General features: G+C 39.0%; 1 protein-coding gene across 2 annotated transcripts in view; it reads right to left on the minus strand.

Moving 5' to 3' along the window:
* SFXN1_1 (Sideroflexin-1) overlaps window positions 1-21682 on the minus strand; it is a 58780-nt gene extending 37098 nt beyond the window's left edge. The window contains exons 1-11 of one of the 2 annotated variants that reach the window (XM_051215534.1): window positions 21486-21682; window positions 19352-20124; window positions 13972-14109; window positions 11833-12138; window positions 11708-11776; window positions 11533-11656; window positions 11379-11474; window positions 10411-10494; window positions 7325-7432; window positions 7062-7114; window positions 5941-6060 (exon numbers count right to left, since the gene is read on the minus strand). In XM_051215534.1, coding sequence (XP_051066059.1) covers window positions 5941-6060; window positions 7062-7114; window positions 7325-7432; window positions 10411-10494; window positions 11379-11474; window positions 11533-11656; window positions 11708-11776; window positions 11833-12138; window positions 13972-14105 — 1094 coding nt within the window. In that variant the 5' untranslated portion in view covers window positions 14106-14109; window positions 19352-20124; window positions 21486-21682. Of the gene's footprint in view, window positions 1-5940; window positions 6061-7061; window positions 7115-7324; window positions 7433-10410; window positions 10495-11378; window positions 11475-11532; window positions 11657-11707; window positions 11777-11832; window positions 12139-13971; window positions 14110-19245; window positions 20125-21485 lie in introns of those variants that run through there. The other variant, XM_051215535.1, reaches the window with a different exon arrangement.
* Window positions 21683-24700: the final 3018 nt, after the last annotated feature.

Below are 24700 nucleotides of genomic sequence, written 5' to 3' on the forward strand. Positions count from 1 at the left end.
TTTGTTCGCGCCACTTATCATTTATTCTTGAAACAAGAAACCACTACCATTTCCATGATGCGAAGCAAGAACACCAAGACCGGTACAAGTATTTGATGATCTGTAAGCAATATATAACGTCAATAATGGAGCATTCTGTGAAACATCTTGACTGCGAAAACTAGGGTGAGTCCTTCCTTCTTAATATGACTATAATTACGTTTTGCACGAGTGACTGTTTGTGAAGCACGACAAGTTGCCTTCATTGTACCATCGGGAAAAGCATGTGAGATAATCACTTCGGTGCCATAATTTGAGGCGCCCACCACCACCACAATTTCTAATCTAGGGTTACAGTGGATTAATACTAAATCAGATGAGAATGTTTCATTTACTCTGTCAAACGATCGTTGTGATTCCTTTGATCATCGCCATTTAGCACCATCCAACAAGAGTCCATTCAGTGAGTGCCTCAGTTGATGCATATATGGGAAAAAAGCACTGCAGAAACTTATCACAAACAAGAACGATCGTAACTCGCCAACATTTCTTAGTACTGGCATTTTTACAATCACACTGACATTATCAGGATCGGCTCTACGACCGTCTTTGTCGATCAAGTACCCTAGATACCTAGTGGTTTGCATTGAGAAATTTCATTTATCATCACGTGGGCGGTAGCCAGGTTGTGTAAATTTTGACAGGATACTATCAAGTCTAAGGAACAGTTCCTCCAGAGTAGCTCCAGTACCAATGTTGTAAACTAAGTAGCAGCAACCTCTGGTACTTCATCTGTCATCATATCCACAAATTATCGGAATATCGCTGGAAATGTCTTCATACCGAAAGGAAATTGGTAGTACTGATAAAGCCCGACGTGAGTAATGATAATCAAAAAGTGTTTCGAAGATTTATGCACATCAAGTTGGAGAAACGCGTCTGCTAAATGCATTTTTGTAAAACAATTCACAGTATTCAGTTTTGTGAAGATATCTTTTGGTATTCCAAGTGAATATGAACAATCTTCCGATGCATTATTCAAACCTGTCGAGAAATCAGCAAACAAACGTAAGGATCCATTAGTCTTTTTAACGACTATTAGGGCTGCTCAGTGTGAATATTTGATAGGTTTGAAGACAGCCAGTTCTTCCAATCTCTCCAAACACTTATCTAATAGAGGTAGGGAGGCAAACGGAACTGGTCATTTCGAAGTGAAAACAGGTCGAATGTTCGGCGGCAGATATAGAACTGCTTTCTGCACCGTACAACACCCCGCGGATCTACTGAATACTGAACTACGTTCGAATTAGGGTGATTGATAAGAGTTCATTGTTATAATAATGGATATCTGAGTTGAGAGCGAAATTTGTGAGGAAATGGGATTCAGTGGCATATTCAATAGTGACAGCTGCTTCATCCAATCAATCTACGGCACAGAGAGAAGAAATTGTCAAGCCAAATCCAAAAGTAGTGAAGACAGTCACAGTATCAAAAGTAATACGAAAGATTAAGCATCGAAGATACGATTTGAGAAAAATAATAGATCAGTATAGGGTTGTGGAGATTATTGAGTTTAGTTAAGACCATGAACCGACCATTGTTAGACCACTATTGAAAATCTGGGAGCACATGACGACTGTTTCGTCCTAGTTTGGGACTTTTCAGCAGAGCCCATCCCCGATCCCGCACGCGGAAATCGAACGGCCGTCCAGTGCTTCCAGGTTTTCAATGATGGTCTAAAATCGATCGGTTCATGATCTCAGTTAAAGAAAATACATGTCAGTCAATTAAAAATAAAAAACGTTATGAGGAATTTAGATTGTCAGAATTTGTGAGAAGACAAAGAACGGATGCATCTGCGTCACTACAAACGATTTTGAGACATGTCATTCAAAGTCTCTAACTATTAGTTACGATAATCACGCCCACCCCAATCAAGTAGTCTACACCGATTAACATGCCAAAGTCTAATTGTCAATGTCTTCATAGACTGATGACATGTTTTGGTTTGGCTTCTCCTATTCTTCTTTCAGTGTACTCGTGCACCAGAAAAAATCGCTCGTCGTGGTGGGCGGTGGACGGGCATAGGCAACAAAACTCCTAACCACATTAGTTGGTGAAGATTTACTACCTCATCGGTCTATTTGTCATGCTTGCCTAGTAATCTATTCGTAACCCAGACATTGCTTACTCCGTGATCCTAAAATATACAAGTATTGCTTCGAACATTAGTACACTATGAATGTCCTCTATTCTTGATGGTCATGTTTTACGTCCATAAAGTAGAACGGAGAGAATCGTTGCGCAGTAAACTCGGTTAATGGTTGGCAGACAGACATCTCGCCTACTCCACATATGACGCAAGATGACAAAAGCCAGTTGAGTCTTCTGAATCTGTATCGAGATTCCATCTGGCACTAGACCATGAAGAGTGACAAGACTCCCAAAGAGGGTGAAGCGGTTGATGTGTTCAACAACTACACCCCCTATCATTCACTTAGCTACTAATGCCGGCTAAACTGAGTAAAGAGCCTGCACAAGATGGGTGAACCTATTTGGTACACCTTTCGTGAGATACACTGCCACATAACCTCAAAGCAAACAGATTCGAATGCTGCCTTACTATTTTAAACAGTGCACGTTAGTGAATAAATTAAGCAATCGAAGGCGCCATCTTATCGGCTGATTTTCCGTCGAATAATACAACTGTTTATTTATATAGTTGAGTACATAATAGTTTAAATATGATTTATTTGCCTCACAACAATCAGTCAGTCAGCAACAACGTAGAACTTCGTACGTACGTACATCAGTTCGAGTTGCCATACCACATTAGCACAGAGATGCATTTGTCGATTCAAATCCCGTAGTGATAGATGTAGTAAAATTATAAGCTGTAATCAGAAAAATTAGGGTTTGAAGATGATATTCAAGGAGTATAATCCAGTGTAATAAATTTGTGAAGAAAAAAAAGGAACATGAAGAATTTGGAAGATTGGAATTCGGGAGAACACAAAAAGTGAATGAACCTTCGCCATTGCAAACGATTTTGAGCCATGTCATTCAGGGTCTCTAACCACCGGTTGCTATCATCTCGCGGTCCCCGACCAGGTAGTCTACACATACCGACATGACTCAGTTCACTTGTAAGTGAATTCATGGATTTTTGCCATGTTTTGGTCTGGCCGCCCCTAGCTTTCCTCCAACCTACTCCTATACCACTGAACATCGCATGTCGAGGCAGTCGGTCGTTGGGCATACGCAACACGTGTCCAAGCCATCTCAACTGATGAAGTTTCACTACGTCATCAATTGATTTACCATCCTTACCTAGTGCCCGTTTCCTAAAAACTGCATTACTTACTCGATGGTCCCAGGATATACGAGCAATATTTCGAAGACACCTTTGATCAAATACTAGTAACCTACGAATATCCTCTACTCTCACCGGCCACGTTTCATTGCCATAAAGTAGGACGGAACGAACTGCTGCGCAGTAAACACGTCCTTTGGTTGATAGACGGATATCTCACCTATGCCATAAATGACGCAAGTTGGCAAAAGCTAGTCGAGCCTTCTGTATGCGTGCTGAGATTTCGTCACACACCAGACCACAAGGGTTGATGAGACTTCCAAGATAAGTGAAGCGATCGACACGCCCAATTACTTCACTCCCTATCATTAGATCGGGTGTCGATGCAACCCAATCCTGGAGCAACATTCTGCATTTCGAGGGAGAGAATCGCATCCCGAACATGCTTGCATTGTTGTTTAGAGTGGCCAGAAGACTCTGCATTTTGTCAGCGTCTTCACCAAATAGAACTATGTCATCAGCATATTCTAAGTCAACAATCGAATCTCCTGGTAGAAGTTCAACCCCTGGAAATCTAGACGAGGAAAGTGTTATCTCTAAAAGTACGTCAATGACAAAGTTAAACAAGAATGGAGAGAGTGGACAGCCCTGACGAACACCACTTGAGGTAATCAATTCTGATGACAGTTCGCCATAAGCTCTCACTCGACCAATTGTGTTCGAGTACAGAGCCTTTACAAGGTTAATGTACTTCTTTGGTACTCCTTTCAATGACAAACACTGCCATAGAACCACATGATCAACAGAATCGAGTGCCGCCTGTCAGGGCCTGCTGCTCTCCCTCGCTTCAGATTTCTTATGGCTTTCTCAACTTCTTAAAGAGTCGGAGGACCTACATTAACTTGCCATTCATGTCGACTGGAGATCGTGGGAAACCGAAGTGCGGCTGAAGGCCAGTTGAACTGACCCCTAAAGTGTTCTGCCATCGATCCAATCTCCTGGATTGAGAATGAATAATATGTCCATCTTTTTCTGAGATAGTTTCGCTAACAGTCGGGTTCCTAATACCGGTTTCCTTAACAAGTCCGAACAATTGTCTGCTATTACCTATTGTCGTTGCCTTTTCCATCTCTCTTGCTTTCGCTACCCACCACTGTTCACGATCATTGCGTAGGCTTCTTGGTGGGTGCAACATTGAGACGAATTCGGAGGTCACCATTTCAAAAGATGTTTTTCCTTATGTTTAAAGTTAGTATTTGCAAGAAACAGGGGGTTATCTGAGCATAGCTGCAACAGACGGTCGCCATTATCTGTCCTTTGAGGCAAGACGCTATAAGATCCACCCAGGTGTCTTTCCCTATCGCTTAGTTTACCTACTTGAGCATTAAAGCCACCAGCCACTATTAAGACAACAGAGCCCCTTGCTTCTCGGAGAACGTCGGAAAGCTTTCTGTAAAACTCATCTTTTACATCATCTGAGCTGCAGTCAGTGGGAGAATAGGCAGAGACGACGAAGAGGCAACGAGTGTCCCTATCTTTCCGAGTCCTTACTGTCCCGTTTAATTGGACAGCGCACAAACGACTGTCTACGGGGATCCAGTCTAAGAGAACTAGGTCTGCCATAGGACACAATGCTATACCTACGCCGGCGAGGCCACAGGAAGCATCAGGGCTTCCAGATACACGAAGTGTGAATCGAGTTGGTTCGTTACATTGACATGGTGAGGTCAAATGAATTACCCTACTCGGATCCTGTATGCGCGTTTCGGAGACAGCACACACCAATGGCGCGAGATTCCAAAGTCCTAGCTAAGGAAGCCTGTTGTCCTATTTGGCACAGTGTTCGGACGTTCAAAGCTCCTACGTGTAGTTTAGAGCGTGGTTTCAGGAGACCAGGAATAACGTTCCGCGTACTCGAATCGTTTGCACTAGCGGTGAGAAGTGATAAAGAGACGTGAGAAGGATTAGTCGTGGAAATGAGAGGGGTATTAGGAGGTGTAGGAAGGATTTGAATGTGACTAACTTGGTCTCGTGTGCTGTTACAGGTATGAGGGGTGATATCACTTCCCGGCTGCCCACACTGTGGAAGGGATTAGTGTTGGTCTTAACAACCTGGGAGCGTGACCACAGAGCCCAATGGACAACTGCTTGAGACCGGTCGCGCACGGCCTTTTCGTGGGTTTTTTTAAATGTGTTAGCTCCGTTCTTCAAAGGGCCTTACCGCCGGAGACGGAAATCCGTGAGGCAAGGTGAGGTGTGACATTTTTAGGGTCAACCTTTTCTAACCCCTTCCTTCCTTGTGAGAAGGCAGCATCGCTGCAGACGCTGGTTGTCCGAGGGAAACATCTTACTGCTGTCACACCCCTCTACAGTCAGCAGTACGACTACGCCCTCAAACCTTGAGTTACCGTTTTCCAATCGACCTGCCTGGCATGGTAGAACCTACAGGAACATGTGTTCCAGCCAATATAGCTCGGTTGGGTCATCACGATCGGCAAGCCCGACCACCGCGTCAATGTAGCAGCTACGGTCGAGCCTCATAACAATGTCAATTAAACAAGCTCATTTGAAGACAAAATAACTGAAATATAAGTATTTGAACAAAAGTAATAAATTTATACTACTTTGAAATAAAAAAATAGACTCACAACTGAATTTGTTGAAAGCATATCGTTTTGATTGATTCATAAGCTTTTAAAGTTGCTGTGCCAGTACGTTTTAAACTAGCAGCAGTCCAATCTTCAACAAGGAATTTTCGCAAATCAGGACTGAAAAGGCAGAGAAAAAACGAACATATGGTTAGGATTAAACATGTGGATAGTATTACTTATTATTTAGTCAATAATGGTCAGTTATAACAAAACTATGAACTAGTGTATATGTGCATTCACAATATTCGTCGCATTTTACAATGGTAAAGAGAGAGGAAATAAAAGTAAGACGTAATACTGAATTTCGATTTTGAGTCATGTTGCCTTAGGTCTTCAGTTATAACCACGATGGCCGTAATTTTCGGTAAGATTCAGTTCAACGGTCATGGAGTGATGAAATGGTCATATATAGAAAGATTGAACCATTTTAAAAAAGAGAAACAAACACAATCAAAAGTCATACTATCTTTAGTAAACTTTAGCATTAGCACGTACAACATTTTTAAATGCTTTTTCACTTAGAAAAGGCTGATATTGGACTAGGACAGACAAACTAAGACAGTATGATTCCTTGAAGTTAATGATTTTAGAATTACGCTATTAAGATTACCTGGTTGAGGTCCACGCTATCATCGTATCTAATGATTGTAGATATTGTGTAACATAACTCAACATTGGTTGCAATGGTACAGATGCATTTACTCTTCATCTTCCTTCAGATCATGCGTTTTATCTTGTGAATTCACCTTTGTTTCTCAAACCATGTCAAACGCTTTATATCATCATTGGTACTGTCACTAGTTTTACTACTTTGTATATTGCCTTAATAATTTTGTCGCAGTGCTCATGTAGTGTGACAACTTGAATATATATGTACCCAGTTCTATGTTCTTTATGATTGAATGAAATTGTTTACGACATCTTTTATTCGACTGATTATGTACAAGGCTGATAAATTATAAGTCACACTGGTTTTAAAACACAAACTAAATTATTCTACACATTGAATTAATATAACCTTTAGTAAATTAAATTAATTATTGTCAGTAAATATGCTGTAAAATATCGATATTGGTGATAACAGAGGTAATAAGAAAATGTATAATATTTAAGCTTACCAACAATGGCCAAAAAGAATGAACTGTAATAGTTCCACACATAAAGACCAATCCTAAAAATTTATTGTCAACGAAAATAAAAAAGAGAAACATTGAGAAATCGATTGAATATTGAATAAATGAAATAAACACTAAAAAAAACATGAGTTGGATCACACGTTTTGTTTGACAAATGAATTAAGTATCGGTAATAATAATTTAAAGTGAATTGAGTACATATTCATTCATTTTTATATAACAGTTTCTGGATTGGATTCACTTACTTTATTCTGTTTCAAGCGTTTACGAGCATATTTTGTGAATTTAGCGTCCATTTCTAAAATCATATCTTCCCAACAAATACATACTTGATTGAAACTCCAGTCTAATAACTGACCGACAAAAGAAAGAAAAACAAATAAAATAAAAGAATACATTTTAGTAAAGTTGGAAATTACTTAGTTATTTACGCCTGTTACCCCTCGTAAAAGAGCATACGTCGCCCACAAGCATTCTCCATCCAACTCTGTCTTCGGCAGTCCTTTTCATTTCTTCCCAGTTGCTATTCATCCTATTGATGTCTGCTTTCAATCCCCAACGCAATGTGTTCCTTCGTCTTCCCCTTTTCGTTTACCCTTCAGGACTCCAAGTTAGCGCATGCTTCGTAATACAGTTTGATGATTCCCATAATGTATGTCCTATCTACCTCCATAGTCTTTCTCTGATTTATTCTTCAGATAAAAGCTGGTTTGTTCTCTCCCACAGTAGGTTGTATCCGGTGGTATCCGGTCAACGGACATTGAGTATCTTGCATAGACGATTATCTATAAATATTCGTACTTTTTGATGATGGTTGTAGTAGTTCTCCAAGTTTCAGCTCCGTATAATAGAACTTTCTTGACGTTCGTAATGAAGATTCTGACTTTGATATTCGTTGACAGTTGTTTTGAGTTCCATATGTTCTTCAATTTTAGGAACATTGCCCTTGCTTTGCCAATTTTCACCTTCACATCTGCATCTGATCCTTCTTGTTCATCGATGATGCTTCCCAAGTACATGGAAGATTCCACCTCTTCCAGAGTTTCACCATCAAGTGCGATTGGCTTGGTGGTTTCCGTGTTGTATTTGAGAATCTTGCATTTTACTATGTGTATGTTTGAGCCTACTACGGCAGAGGCTGTTGCTATACTGGTTGTCATGACCTGCATTTGTAGGTATGCATGGAATAGAAGAGTTAGGTCATCTGCGAAGTTCAAATCTTCTAGCTGATTCTGAGCTGTCCAATGTATTCCTTGTTCCCCCTCAGATGTGAAGTTCTTTATAATCTAGTCGACTACCAGAAGAAAGAGGAAGGGGGAGAGAAGTCAGCCTTGTCTGACACCGGTCCCCACTTGCAATGCATCTGTCAGCTGTCCTCCATGCACCACTTTGCAGTGTAGTCCGTCATATGAATTCTGTATAATATTGACGATCTCAGGTACAACATATTGTCGAAGAAGGTTCCACATGGTCATCTCGTTCATATTGTCAAACGCTTTCTCACAGTCAGGGAAATTGATGTATAGTAACGACTTCCATTCAGTTGTTTGTTCAACGATGATCCATAGTGTCGCGATTTGGTCTGTGCACGACTGATCCTTACGGAATCCGGTCTGTTGATCTCAAATTTGGGCGTATACTGAGTCTTAAATCTAGTTCAACAACACTCAGTCGAAAACATTTCCTAGTAACGATTGTAGTGTGATTCCCCTGTATTTCTCACACTTGATCAGATCTTTCATCAGTATATTGATGAGGTATCTTTCTTCAACGCTTCACCTTTTTCAATGCTTCAGGTCCTGCTGCTTTCCCGCTTTTGATTTATCTGATGGCCATGGTGATTTCTTCGACCAGAGCGGTTCCCTGAGTGTGTGGATCATTTTATTTTTTTATAAAAAGAGTACATTAACATTTCTCCCTAATCAAACCTTCACGGTACAGCTTGAGACCAATGGGTTTCACTGATTCCGAGAACCACCAAATTGTATCTGCTCATTTCCGTAGCGATTTGACTGGTTCTCCCGGTCTCTCACATTGTCTGGACGTTCCATGTACCTATAAGAATTGTTGCTTTGGTTGTTAAAAGGGATATCATCCTCTTAACTCCAAAAGAATCTCCGCTCTCACAATGAGGCCTCAAAATTCTACTGAAGGAAGATCCGTCTTTTATCAGGGCAGGGTTTAAGTGGTTTAAATTTTTTTCTGGTTAACGGTTTTTAGCAACCTTATTTTCTACGAGGTGGGGATACTGACCCTACGCCCAATCCTCCTCCTTTACTCGCCGTTGAGACTGGCAGTCGGATATTTCCTACAGTGAAATACTGGGGGCGCGTTTAGGTCTCGACTGGACTCGTCATCTGAATGTATCTTTAACTCACCTTCGATGTTTAACCTGGAACCCAGGAATTTTCGCTTCAAACGCTAATAGGCTATCTATTGAGCTATTGAGTCCAGACAGCCCTTAGCTTATTTAATTAGTTATAAATTGAACGTAAAACGCGTCATGGATTCCACTGTTAGACACGTGACTAAGTGGCAGTACTAAAGTAATCTCCCGAGAATGTACTTATTGTAATGGAAACTAGCCAAATGCAGCCGTTAATATCAAAAATAAGAAAATACAAAACGTTACGAATTAAATGTAGACTTTTATTTCTAGAGCATTCAACTGAATTGGCTAGTTAACTTTTTGCATTGATATGAAAAGGGTTGATCAGCATTGGATGCTTGTGTTATAGCTACCATCATAAAGAACTAAGATCATTTAAAACATTAACGAGACTTCAAATCTCAAGGAAATGTGTTATAACGCGCTTTGTCCGACTCTGATACTGATACACAAACTTCGTATATGCAAGTCCCCAACCGGCTACTGAGTAGGAAAACTAAAAGTGATGAAGGAAGTCTATTGGGTTAAGCCGAATTAAGTTCATGTGCACTAATCCATACATATTTACACTCCTCAGAAAATGAAATCATTTCTCGGTCAATAACATGAACTTGTCGGTAGATTTTCAACTGTGGTAACATGGCCTTTTCAGTTGATTTTTGACTGACCCATTAAGTCTATCTTTATTTCATCAGAAAGTCGGTCAGTTATACGCAATGTGGAATCTAATATAAATATTTACTGAAGAAGTAATAAACAGGGATGAAACGGCCGCCCAGTGCTTACAGGTTTTGAATGGTTATTTAATTAAGATCAATTTGTGGTTTCATTTGTGAAAATATTACGATCTCGTCAAAATCACCATACTAGTAAAAATAACACTACTTTGTCATTACAATTAAGTGGATTTTGTATTGCATTCTGTAAGTGACCAAAACTTACAGATTTCGTAATTTTAATTGAATAAGCCTGTGATGATAGTCTCATTAGCTGATAGCCAAACTTCTGAAATCCATCGCATGGGATCTAAGCAACGAAAATTTAGAAAAACAACAAAGAGTACTAGTGGGTTTACAGTATGGATGCATAGATTAGGTCATTTTAATAGTGAATTCTAACAAGCGAATTTTTAAGAGTTCAGTAACAAAACCCCTACCATATTAAACAACACGAAATAATCATAGTCTGCAAAGGCGTCATTGGTAAATATAAGATCGAGTAAAAACAACTATGAAAGTTAATCGATTTACAAATGCTATTTAATTCCTGATAGTAGAAAGGTCTACTCTTATATTTTTGATTGAGATCATGAACCGATTGATGTTAGACCACCATTGAAAGCCTGGAAGCACTGGACGGCCGTTCCGTCCTATTGTGGGACTCAGCAGTGCGCACTCACGGTCCCGCTCGCGGAATTAAAACCCAGGGCCTCCAGTCTCGCGTGCGGACGCTTAACCTACAGGACTACTGAGCTGGCATCCAATGATGTTAATGTTCTGGTAAGAAGCCGTGACCAGTGGAGCTAATCTGTGTCGGGTAGAAACAGGTGTCTGCCTCAGTACAATGGAAGATGGTCGTGCAACTTCGTGGATTGGTTGAGGATAGACATTAACACCGTTAGATGCCGGCTCAGTAGTCTAATAGTTTAAACGTTCGCACGCGAGACTGAAGGCCCTGGGTTCGAATCCCGCGAGCGGGACCGTGAATGCGCACTGCTGAGTCCCACAATAGGACGGAACGGCCGTCCAGTGCTTCCAGGTTTTCAATGGTGGTCTAACATCAATCGGTTCATGATCTCAATCAAAAAGTTAACAATCTCCACAACCCCTAAACTGATCTTATGTTTTTGTTGATGACACGTTTCACTCCTTATAAGTAGTATGATGTATGTACAATAATTTTCAACTCACCTTACGGCAGACCACATTACATTGTCCGTCGACATTAAGAAACGATTCAGTTATTAAAAGTATATTTTGTTCAGCTGATAAATGGCAACTGATAAGCTAAAAAGAAATGAATATTTATTAAATAAATAATAATCACAATTATAATAATGAGTACCTTGGATGTATCAGTATGATTCAATGTATCATCAGCTGAATGTAAATTATAAGCAGCGATTTCGAATACCCCGAACCCGTAAAAATAAACTGTATTTTTCGAATAAACTGTAAGTATCGGAAAACTAATCACAAATAAATTTCAAGAAATTTAGGATAAATATGTTGCAAACTACTTGTTGCCATCGATATCTCTAAGTAATTGTGCATATTTACAAACATCAGAAGATGAGAAGTTCACATCACTGTAAGGAAAAAATAGATTTAATCATCATATTACTAAATAACAACAAGTTCATACGATTTAAACATAGATAAATGCTTCACATCTGGAAAGTATGTAGCTACATTATTCTTAAGATAGTTAATCTCTGAATTACTATTATTGGTATTTGTAGTTGGACTTTGATAATTGGTCCATAGAAGATAATCAATTGTACTGGGAAATTGTAGCTCATGAAAAACGAATCCATCACCAACAACAAAGAAGCATACTTTACCAGATGAGAATGCAGCTGTTAATATTTTGCCATCCGGTCTCCAAGTCAAATTAGATACACTGCCTAGATCTGATTTATCACACTCCCAAATACATGTCATTTTATACCTAGACAAAAGTAAAAGCAAATAAGATGGAACCGAAGATAAGTGTACTAATAGAGAACAATTTCGTTAGACAAGAAAAATATACAAACATAAACTTATGTATACTTTTATATTTAACAGTAGATGTAATTTAATCAACTGAATTTATGGTTTTCAAAATATAGCGGTCTGGTTGATATAAATGAATGCAATGACAGGATAATAATTTATATATTCTGAAAATAACAATTAAAGAATTCACGCCAGTTTACAGGCATGATCAATTTGATATAAGGATGCATAACATTCAGGAGCGTACATGGAAAATGAATTTAACCGCTTTCTCCAATACCTTTTCTTTCGACGAATCACAGAAATACCATACAATAATGATTGACCTGTGATTGAGAATGTAAGCTACCCCTCCCCCACAAAAAAAAACTTGATTACAGTTTATTTTACTCCTACAAGATAGAATTTTCTATGTAAGGTTTTATTTCAGAAGAGCTAGGGCTATGTGACGAAAGGGAACTGGAGTATCAAAATATTGGCGTTGAAGCTAGAAGTTATTGCACTTAGTTCAAGACAAATTACTTCAACTATGTAGACTTATTATTTGACTACAATATAACTCTTCATAAATAAATATTTTTCACTAACTTAACATTAGAATGGAAAAATAACTGAAAAAATGCCGGTTGGTTCAACGACTTTTTGAAGAGAGTAAGAACTTTCAAAACCCCATAGGTTCATTTACTTCAATCTTAAATAAATCTTCCTTCCTGCCACAATGAGCACTGAATCTTATTCCAAATTTCAGATTGAAGTCAAAATTGGTGAATAACTATGAAGTCAAGTTCACTTTTGCTGAAACATAACTAAGTGGAAACTGAAAAAACTTTGCATTTAGCATTCAAGTAAACTTGTGATGCCAGTCTTTAGATTGTTACAGACGTTAAACAAACAATGAATTCATTTCATTAACTGATAATGGCATGTCCCAATTTATTCCATCCCCAACACTACTCCTTATAACTGACCAAAGACAAATATGGATTGATGCGAGGAAGCGGAGAAAGACTACAAATAAGGATTCATTATGCACCGGAAATAGATCAAAAACTATCCCTTAATAAGTTGGGTTTATATGCTTCATTCGGATTGACCAAAAGTCATATTTGAATAAATTGAACTAGGTACCGCTTGATATCACTTAATGGATAAATCAGTCTGGTTATAAACATTAGCGTATTATAGCATAAAACAGCTTCAACTGACAAATGTAACATTTTTGAACTGCATGGTTACTGCTTTCTAACAAGAAAGAACTGCAACATCTTAACTTGGGTCATGGAAAAATGACCAAAGGCCTTAAGAAACTGAATAGAATGTATCAATCACACATTAGCATATAAGTGTGACGGCGTAAATATGATCACTCATTAGGCGAATCATATAGTCTGGACCAACTACCGATCCGATTGTTATGTAGTTCGAATTATAATGCTTGTACTTTCCTGTTGTAATTGAAATGTGGTATACAGTTTAAAAGATATTAAAGGACACAATGATATAACATTAGGCAGTAGGTTTCACTTTTTCCTTAACAAAATTTCAGTGAATAATTTCGTTTGATTTAGAAATCATATAATTTCATAAGTAGAAACTGTCACATCTATAGTAGGAGTCGTAAAAAATAAACCGAATATTTTGACAGGAATTAGACTGAGTTTGCTCGAATAGTCGATTACGACTTAACTGTTATACAAAATTTCAGACCACTAAGTTCCTACCAAATCGTCGATAAATTATAAAAGCGTCACAAATGCAATGATAGGCAGTATTCAAGATTTACCTGTGCACAGAAACACACCCACTTTCTGAACCTAAAGCAATCAAGTCCGTCTTCGGCGACCATATACATGCAACAATTTTAGTTTTCATTAATTGTCGAGTTTCGACAAGGGAGTAGGTGAAATCGACAACCATTTTGCTACAAAAAAAAACGCAAAGGTGTGGGTTTAAGATACATAAAAACAAACAGGAAATAACGACTGTTTATTACGATGCACTATGGAACACCGAAAACCTAAGATAAGAAAATAAAAATATTATGGGCAACTAAAGACAAGGTAGTGGGAAATTTAAGAATTGTGAACTCTTGCTCGATGTCAGCATAACGAGCATACGCAACTAAGTAGCTGTGTATTGGAAGTGAACTAGACAGGTTAGACGTAGGAATATATTTATTTATTATTATTTATTTGAACACATAAATATTGGTACAAGAGAGCGCAAATATATATGCGCCACACAATACAATGAAAATTCGAAGAGAAATAGAAAGAAAAAAAAAAACTAGGGAGCGCAAAAGAAAAAGAGAACAATGACGAAGAGATTGGAGTAAGGTAGTGTGGTAGGAACGACGGAACGAAAAGGTACAATCAGAAGAAATCTTTCAGGTAAAGGAGACACAACCACTTTTTAGAAAGAAAGTAGAAGAATGTTACAGCAGGATCGCCACTGGCTTCTATTCTGAGCCATATCTGATAACGTCTCTAGCCACTGTGTAGCACCATCTCTCGGACCCCAACCAGGGAGTCGTGAAGGACCAACACAAGCCAGTCCTTTGCAGCTTTCTTTCATGCCACGACACCATGTCATGCACTGACCACCTCTCCGCCTCTTCCAACCAGTCCCAGAGTCGGCAAATAATGCACGACGTGGAATTCTCTGGGACGACATTCGGAGAACATGTCCAAGCCACCGAAGTCGGTGTTTCAAGATGGTGACACCAATTGAGTTATCATCTCTGTGCCCGAACACACGATGCCGAACCTCTGCATTACTGACATGGTGTTGCCACTGAATGTCAGCAATCCTTCGGAGACAGCGATGATCGAACACAGAGAGTCGTCTAACGTCCTCAACTCGGAGAGGCCAGGTTTCACAAGCATAGAGCAAAACTGCTCTCACCGACGCGTTGTAGATCCGACCTTTACAGCCAGACTAACATCACGAAGGCGCCAAAGGTGGCCCAGATTGGCATAAGCCGCTCTGGCTTTCACTATTCGTGCATTGATCTCATCACTCACACCCCCACCAGCACTTATGCAGCTACCCAGATACACGAACTTCTCAACTACGTCTATCTGCTCACCGTCCAGGGTGAGTACAGGATTGGAATCCTGCCAGTCTTGTAGAAGTACTTTGCACTTCGAAGGTGCAAAGCACATACCATACCTACGGACACTGATTGCCAACTGATTAAGTGCGGATTGCATGCCTTGGGCATTATCGCACAGTAAGACAATATCGTCCGCATACTCAAGGTCGAGAAGTCTTTCTCCAGGCAACAGATCCACACCACCATTACTGACATTCATCAGAGCTGTTTCCAGAATGTCATCGATGGCAAAGTTGAAGAGGAATGGTGAGATTGGGCAACCCTGCCTAACCCCACTGCTCGAATGGAACAATGGAGAGAGGTGGTTGTATGCCCTCACTCTGCCTGAGGTGTTTTTATACAGGGCTTTCAGAATGTTAATAAACTTCTCAGGCACACCCTTCTTCAATAGACAATCCCAGAGAACAGTCCTGTCCAACGAATCGAAGGCAGCTCTGATGTCAAGAAACACTACGATTGTTGGCCTTTGAAAAGTATGGCGGTGTTCTAACATTTGGCGGAGGGTGAAGATATGATCAATACATCCTCGACCAGAACGAAACCCAGCCTGCTCCTCGCGAGTCAATCTTTCTCGGGTTTTGAACAACCTACGAAGAATGACGGAAGCCAATAGCTTGGACGCAATCGGAAGTAAACTTATCCCCGATAGTTGTTACAAGAACGACGTGAACCCTTTTTAAAGATAGGGACAACTATCGACTCATTCCATGACGTTGGTACACACTCTAGTTCCCAAACCTTTGTAAACAACGTCGTCAATTCCTTAGTCAAAAAGTCACCACCATCTTTAAAAAGAGCCGGAGGTAAGTCATCTGGGCCAGGTGATTTGTAACGCTTCAAGAGTTGGAGTTCCTTGCGGACTTCCTCCTCATTTGGTGGATCAGTCGTCACCGGCCATGTAGGGCAGGACAGTCTGACCGATGTTGCTGGAGCAGCAGGCCAGTTGAACTGCCCTTCGAAAAATTCTGCCCATCGTCCAAGACGTCGATGGATGTTAGTGATTGGCATCCCATCATCCTCGCAGATTGTTTCACTCACACCAGACTTCTTGCTGCCAGTGGCTCGGATGAGCTGGAAGAGCTTCCGGTAGTTACCAGATGCAGCTGCTGCTTCCAGCTCATTAGCACGCATCGACCACCAGGCTTCTCGGTCCTTACGCAAGCTTTGCCCAATCTCCTTACGTAACATCCTTCGTTTATGGTCAAACTCACGGTCACCCGGAGTAGACCGACGGGCTTCAATGAGTTGTAAGGAACCAGAAGAAACCCAGCGCTTAAAAGCGGGACGTTTCGCAAACCCACAACTGACTGTTCCCGCCATTTTCATGGCGTCATGCAATTGCAACCAATGCTCATCTATACTTTTCGGTGGAGTGGTAGCTAGCCTAGAGGCTAGCTCGGTTCGATACTTATTTGCAACAGAAGTTGCAACCAGCTTGCTAACATCAATCTTTTGGTGGTGGTCACTTCGTTGGCCACTGAAAAGTAAGGCAAGATTGGCGCAGACCAAAGCATGGTCAGAGTCCAGATAGGTACTCCAAAAGGAGCGGCAGTCTTTTACACAACCACGCCAGCGGTAGCTGATCGCGATGTGATCAATCTGAGTCCAGGCTTGAGATGCAGAGGGAGGACGCCAGGTGGCACATCGGCGATGACTGTGCCGAAAGTTAGTGCTAGCCAGAAACAGGTTGTGGTCTGAGCACAGTTGCAGTAGACGGTCCCCGTTATCTGACCTGCGACCAACGAGTCCCCATCGGCCACCTAAACGACTCTCTTCTGTGCCTAGACGCCCGACCTGAGCATTCAAGTCTCCGGCTAGTACTACAATATCTGTCGAACGCACTTTCTGGAGAAGAACTGATAACTGGTGGTAAAACTCATCCTTGATTGCATCCGGGCTGCAATCTGTCGGGGCATAGGCGGAGATGACGAAAAGACATCGTTTCTCACGCCGATTTCTTCTCACTTTGATGGAACTTTCTAATCTAACAGCACATAACCGACTGTTAATGGGGATCCAATCGACTAGTGCTGCCTCAGCTCTAGCGCTTAGTGCGACACCAACGCCAGCAAGACCAGACGAAGATGCCACAGGGTCCCCGGATAAGCGCACGTAAAACAAGCTTTTCGAAGCGACAGATGGAGATCGAATTTGTAGTACTTCACCAGAGTCTTGAATACGGGTCTCGGATAGACAACACACGTCGATATTAAGACTTTCCAAAGACATAGCCAGCCCTATCTGTTGTCCGACCTGCATAAATGTGCGAACGTTGAAGGCAGCCAGTTTGAATGGTGCACGTGGTTTCAGAAAATCTGCTTCAGTCCTCGTATTCGGTGGTAACATACAATTTTCAAACCGGACAGTGACTCGAGAACGTATAGATACAGTCGGATTTCCGCCAAAGACGAGCCGCTGTATAAGTATAAAAGAGGGTGAGTAATGTGGAAAATAATAATAATAATGATAATAATAACAATAATGACAATAATACTAGTAATAATAATAACAGTATTAATAATGACAATAATTGTAATGATAATAATCTGAATCAATTGTTTGTTTTTCAAAGCAAGAAAGGTAATTTCCGTAGGCATAAAGAGTTCATCAGTTTGTAGGAATATATAGTTATTAATTATTTCAGTATAGTGAAGCTCTTGATATAAATAACCAATAACAGTAACTCTGGAGTCACAGTTTTTTAAACTAAAGATATTCAAGAATTAGCGTTCATGAAAAAATGTGATATTTTGTATATTATAATTAATTTTGCCTAGATTTCGCTGCAACGGTCAGAAAAGATAAAGTATAGTAACGTACACAATTACCTGGCATGTTACACATTGAGTGTTAATCAAGATAAGCAGGTGGACAAAATGAGTCTCATAAAATACGTAGGATGCAACTAGAGAATATATTTTATACTTTATAATACATTAAGTAAACGAATGGTATGTCCATAAGTTCATTCATTATTGCTCAATTAATAGATATTTGAAAAAATCCTTTAGTATTGGTAGATTTTTAAAGCAACTTAACAAAGATTTCGGATGAAAACTAGCTAAACTCGATGAAGCTAACTACCCGGGTTTCAAGCTTGATCACATTTTCATAACATTCTTCCTGTATTTAGTACGTGTAACCTAAATCAGTATAAACGGACCTGCAAACAGTTAACAAGATGCACGAGGACCAACTTACTTAGGACAGATTTAAAGATTCGTGACTTACTAAGTTTAGTCAAACCCTGAATATGTTAGTTTGAGTCAATTGTACCAGTAGTAGCTTCACACAGTCAAGCTTTTGACCATAAGTGGAGAGTAAAAGTGTTGTCATATAAAAGCATACCCATTGTATAGAGATTCGTGCATTAAAATATACGACTTTGTGGCAGATACAAGTAGACCAATATCAATAATCTTAATAATTACACGAAAATTTATGCCAGTAACACAACTTGATGATCTCGATAGATATATTTTTTGAAACCAAAGGTATAAATTCATCGCCAAAACCAAAACAAGCTAGTGCTAATTCGATTAGTTTACTTATTTATTTACTATCTGAGGAAGTGGTACACTAATTCACGAAACGCCAGAATTTCTCATTTTTACTCATTGAATATCACAAATATATTATTACTAAATATACTCTGCCGAATGTTCAGTTTATTTCAAACGAAGTCCAACTTTGGTAACGATACTTAAATAATAAACAAACTCTGATTTGAATATGCATCGAATTAGTGGAAAACAGAATTTCCAAACGCTTGATCACAAAAAAATTCCAGTTCTCAACAGCCTGGTTAATAGTCATGCAAGCATTTGCCAAATAAAGAAGTAAACTGAAGACTTAGCAATAATAAATTCAGCAACAAAAATAACATACAGCTTTATATATTTTTTTATGGACATACAGTACTGAAAGTAAACTAAAAAACAATTTTCTGAATGTTTGTATTTAAAATACTAGATACATAAACAGTTTCTTTAAATCAGTATTATATACACTAATGAATCAAAAATTAGCTTATAATATTTTTATTTACAACTAAGCGGTTGATCACATATTTCAGCAACACGCTTGATAAGATCGCTGATAGCGGGATATTTATCTAAAACAGGTTTTAGTGAAACGAAATATTCTGAAAACTCGCAAAATACAGTCCAATGTCCATACAAAAGGGCATCAACCTTCCCAGGTGTACTACGTTCAAATAGAAATGGGCCATTACCAAGTAGTTCAACAATACTGACACAAAGTGCTTCCATATCTTTCACGATATCACTTGTACTCATTTTATCCCAACCAATAGATTCCAAAAAACGAAGATGTTGTTGTCGTTTTCGTTTGGCAATAAATCCAGTTAGCAAACGCGGTGTAGAAGATTTAAGACGTTCGTAAGTCAAATTCGAATAGGTAGATTCATGAAACCAGGTGAAATAAAGCATTACATTCCGTAATGTATCAGAAATCCAAAATAAGTAAGAATGTCGTAAACTGCGTGAAGTAAGTTTAGAACCATTAAGATTAATATCCTTATTGGCTTTTAATATACTCAAACGCAGACACAAAGAAGTGTAACCAGTCACAATAGAGCCATTAAGAATAGTAACAGGGAGTAAGTGATCAGGAGAACATGAATCAGCGTTTAAAATATGATCAACATGGAACGGTAATCTACTTCGAGACAAATAGCAAATGACAGAACGAGTTGCAGCTTCATCACAAGGAAGTATAATCTGGCGTGGGTGCGTTAATAAAAGAAGCTTTGACATTTGACCGAAGTTTAACTCTGAGTATTTAAATTAGTATTTCAAGCTGTAATAAAATAAAAACAGAAAATGCAGTTACATTTACCTGTAAATACGAAAAATTCATAGACGACATGAGCCGGTCTATTATATTATAAATGGAAGAGATGACGTTCATTAAGTTAGTCTTCTTTTAAAATATTTATGCGTTACACAGAACCATGAAGGAAAAGCCTGACGAGCCGGCAGAGGATAAAATACTAACGGAATGTCACTAAAGTTGGCATATAAAAGATTCGTAGGCTATATATTGCTTTAGTCACATTACGTACACCAGTCATAAAAGGCATTCATGAAACCGAGCATACAAGTGCTAAATCCTATATCGTTCCCAAAAATAATCCGATTAGCTATGACAGACAGGTTTTCTATCATAATCGAATTTACGGAATGGTCCCAATATACATAAATCAAAGCACGTGATAGAGATTCTGAAAATAATTTGGCAGAAATGTATTATTTCCACGGCCGTTTTGTATTATAATCACATCAATAACCCTGTACTAAAACAACTACGAGTATTTCGACAAGCCAACATGCTATAAGCTTATATAATAGTTAATACGCAGATTCTCCTTAGTGTTTAAGAATAAAACTTAATGAACAACATAATATATGGGCTCATGAGAATCATAAGCTTCACTACTGAAGAACGCATGATTGGCGTTGAGACGCTGAGGAAAAAAAGATTGCACCTCTGAGGCATAAATTTAACTGGACGCGGTCATCTGAAAATACAGAAAAGCACTGACCCACACTTGGACTTTTACATGGCCACTTTTGCAACTTCCCGAGGTGTTAGTCAACAATTTTAAACTTAAAACATGTCAGTAGAGATTGTGATATTTCGGTGACAGTCGTTGTTTATCAAAGCCAACAAACTAGTTTAATCGGACTGAAGTTGATTAAGGTATTAAAAAATATTGACAATTTCTTTATGTATTATTTTTACAAGCTTAAGGACCCCTCGAATTAGTTTTAGGCCTTTTATTTTGAGGGTTTGCTGCAAACCAGACTACATTTTTCCTATGTATAGGGCATAACGAGACAGTATGAAATGTCATGAGTTTATACAATTGTGCAACGAAACTTGCGCAACTCGGAAAGTAGGGAAAAACCAGGTGTACTGTAGCCTCAAATCGCACACCGACACATAAATTTTTAAAACTTTGTAAGGATGTTATACTTCCTTAGAAATAAATAACTATAAATTGTATATAATTCTTCCTGTTTAAGTGACGTTAGTCAGAACTTTGAGTGATATAATGAAACACTATGCAACAACAGTGCCTGGATTGAGCACACGATATCAATTAAATAAGTGATAGCCCAGTTTACAAAAACCTGCAACTTCCCAGACGTATTTACCAATATAAGTGATGTAGCTCGACAAGCAAATCATAATTTTTGGAAACTAAAAATACCATGAAATTATCTCGGCCTCAGTAATTAATTTTTAGATAGATTCGCTTGCTACACCAAAGTCGAAAAAATAGGGAAATGCTCTAAACTTAAATGACGAAACTACTGATGACCTATACATGCGAAAATCTCATTTATTGCGCTCCAACACACCCTTGAACGATACCTTGAGCTAACGTTAAATGGACAATAAATAAGTGGATTCACATTTAGATTCATGTATTTTAAAAAAAAGAGCTACAGCCTTCTTTAGTACTTTTCTAGTGATTCTGGTCTTCTCTTGAATAAGTGAGTTGTAAGAGGGACCAATTCTTCGGGTAACTTGTTCCAAGAATTAATTAGTCGGCGTGAAAACTTGTATGTCACCGAGATTTTGTCCATTCCTGGCTTTCGTTCTCGCTTGGTACGTCCTTTGAGTCGTCCTCATTCAGTAGGTAGAGAGGACATCATTTCTTGATGATCTGTACACCATGATCAGATTACCCCATAATCCGTTGCAGGACAATGTAAAATGGTCTGGCCGGGAAAATGTTTAAATCTTGAAAAATGCTAAAACTAAAACCACCAGAGAAGTTTAAGAATCCTGAGGCTCGGGTCAAGCAACAATCAACAGACACCTCGGAACCGATGCATTTTATCAAATAATATAAAAAATCAGAGTATCGGACCAATAAACAAATTAAAGGGAGATACAATAAAATTGAAGAGTTAGACTATAACAGGAACAGGTCAAAAATAAACAGTCAAAACCGGGATCGATATGACAAGCTGTGGGTTGTATGTGAATAAATTCGAACACTCCACTTCTACATGATGTTTATGCTGATGGTGAAGGATAATGAAAGCCTCACGATCAAACTATCAAGCTCATATAGCAAAACTCCACCTGAATCATCTAGTTGAACAAAAAATATTCTCCACCATCATTTTATTTGCTGTTTAACAAGTTGTTTGTTCCCATGAATTTTGTCTTGGCCTTTCTGATTGTTTTTTCTTGTAATTAACTACAACACTAGTAAGACTGACAAGTCGGTAATTTGATGGAATTTTTCGTGATCCTGTTTATTGAATTAAAGTGATGCTTGCATCTTTGCGGTCCATAGTTGAATTATCTTGTTTAACTAACATATTGGATATCATAGTCGATGAGGCAGCAATGTATTGTGCGGTTTGTTTCAAGATTTTAGGGTGTAGTTAATCCGTTCCAGTTGATTTTTCCGCTTTTAAATCACTAGGGCCCCTAGCACGTTGTCTTGATCAAGGTCCACAGTGGAAAGCTGATGTTGAATTTTCGTATGTCGCTCTAGTCCTTTGTTTGAAAAATATCCCGTAATAGTCTGTCATTGCCTCACCAGTGAAGTGAAGAACGGCAGTAGTATGGATTTCCTTGATGTCCTGATTTCTAGAAGAACAGACAGTCCTATAAAAGCTGGTGTATTTGGGAAAAAACATGGACAGATCAGTATTTACATTTTCATGACTTTGCATCTCTTCGATGCAAATTAAAATTGGATAGAACGGCAAGTCAAAATATTATGTTCCGAGGATAGTGTAGATGGCGACAAATAAAAACTAAAGCAGCTATTTTGAAATATCGTCAATCCGAATGATTTCGGTTTCAGTCTAGAAAGGACAGCAGGCTGGGTGATTTGTATTAATTCTGGTAACAGTGGTCTCTCAGTTTATCCAACTTTCTTTTGTAAGCGCCGATAGATTAGGCTTCAACTAGGTGCTGAAGTAATGAATTTCATATGTTGATGATTCGACGGGGAAGTCGACAGTATGCTGATATGTAATCTGTTCTGGGCTTGTAAACCTTTGTAAAGTGTTCCCGTAAATTTTCAATGTTGGAAGACAAGAAGCATGGGGGCATATCAGATGCAAACTTATCAGCCGGTAACTTGAAATCGTGATCACGTTCTTTCTGTTCCTCTGATACGACAATGGAAATACGTTCATTTTAGCCAGTCGAGCATCATAAGACAGCTCTGCCTTTTATAGGAACCAGCTTATTTGTGGTTCATTAAACTTTTATGGGCTTACTGAATACAAAGTCAAAAATGTTTTAGCGTCGACATGGCAGCTATCACACGTCAGTGTGCAGTAGTTCTAGAGTCTCGGCTTACGATTACTCCTGAGTAAATGTGTGTCTGTAGCAATTTCGGTTGGTTAGTCGGGTCACTGTATATCGAACATATAATCGGTCCATGTCAAGGCCAAGGACAAGCAACGCTCATCGGTTGGTCGTATGACATGGACTGGCCAATGAGGTGGTGGTCTCGCTGTACTCATACTCTGTACTCATTTTTACTAGTGTATTTCTGTACTAACGTCCTTTGTGTTATACAGTCTTCAGAGCGGACTTAGTACTTTGATACGTCGAGGGGGGTATGCACGCTAGGAGCTGACCGCTAGGTGTGACTTCGAAGTTTGCTGCTCTGTGTAAATTAACTCGACTGCTTCTGTGGAGCTACTTTTACAGTCTGTACTCAGAGGGCTTTGTTCCTGCGTGTGGAGCAAAGTACATTGGCCGTACCCAGCACTCGCTTTCAGCTCGGATACGGGAACATATTCCAGCTTGGTTCTCCAAAGGGGGAAAGGAAAGCAGTTAGGAGTTCTATACTTGAACACCTAATCGGCTGTAACCATTCTACAGATCCAAAAAATGAAATTAAGGTTGTTTGTATGATTCGTTCAAATCTACCCAGATTTCTTCGCATCCAACTTTTAAAAATGGCCAAAACTCATTCCATCCAGGAGCTTAAACCAGAACTATGCGTACAAAAGAAGTACGTCTTATCGCTATCGTTACCTTGGCCCTAAGTATTTTGATTATCCAATTATTATTATTATTATTACTGCATTCCCCCCTTTACTTATGTCTTATATTCTCATTGTTTCATTCGTGAATACTCATCATATCACCTTATTTATTTTTACACCTCTATGACCCTTACTTATTATAACAAAAACATTTAAATCATTTTAATCATCGTATTATATTCACTAAATCTATTGTTATTGTTCGTATTACGTAATCTAGTATTATAACCTTTTTATTAACTGTGTTCACATTTCCTCACGGAACTAGTACTTTTACAAAAACAAACTTTTCATATATATACGATTGATAATAAATTCGTTGAAAATAGATCCCTGAA

The sequence above is a fragment of the Schistosoma haematobium genome, chromosome 4 (genome assembly GCF_000699445.3).
Source record: "Schistosoma haematobium chromosome 4, whole genome shotgun sequence".
Classification (NCBI taxonomy): Eukaryota; Metazoa; Platyhelminthes; class Trematoda; order Strigeidida; family Schistosomatidae; genus Schistosoma; species Schistosoma haematobium.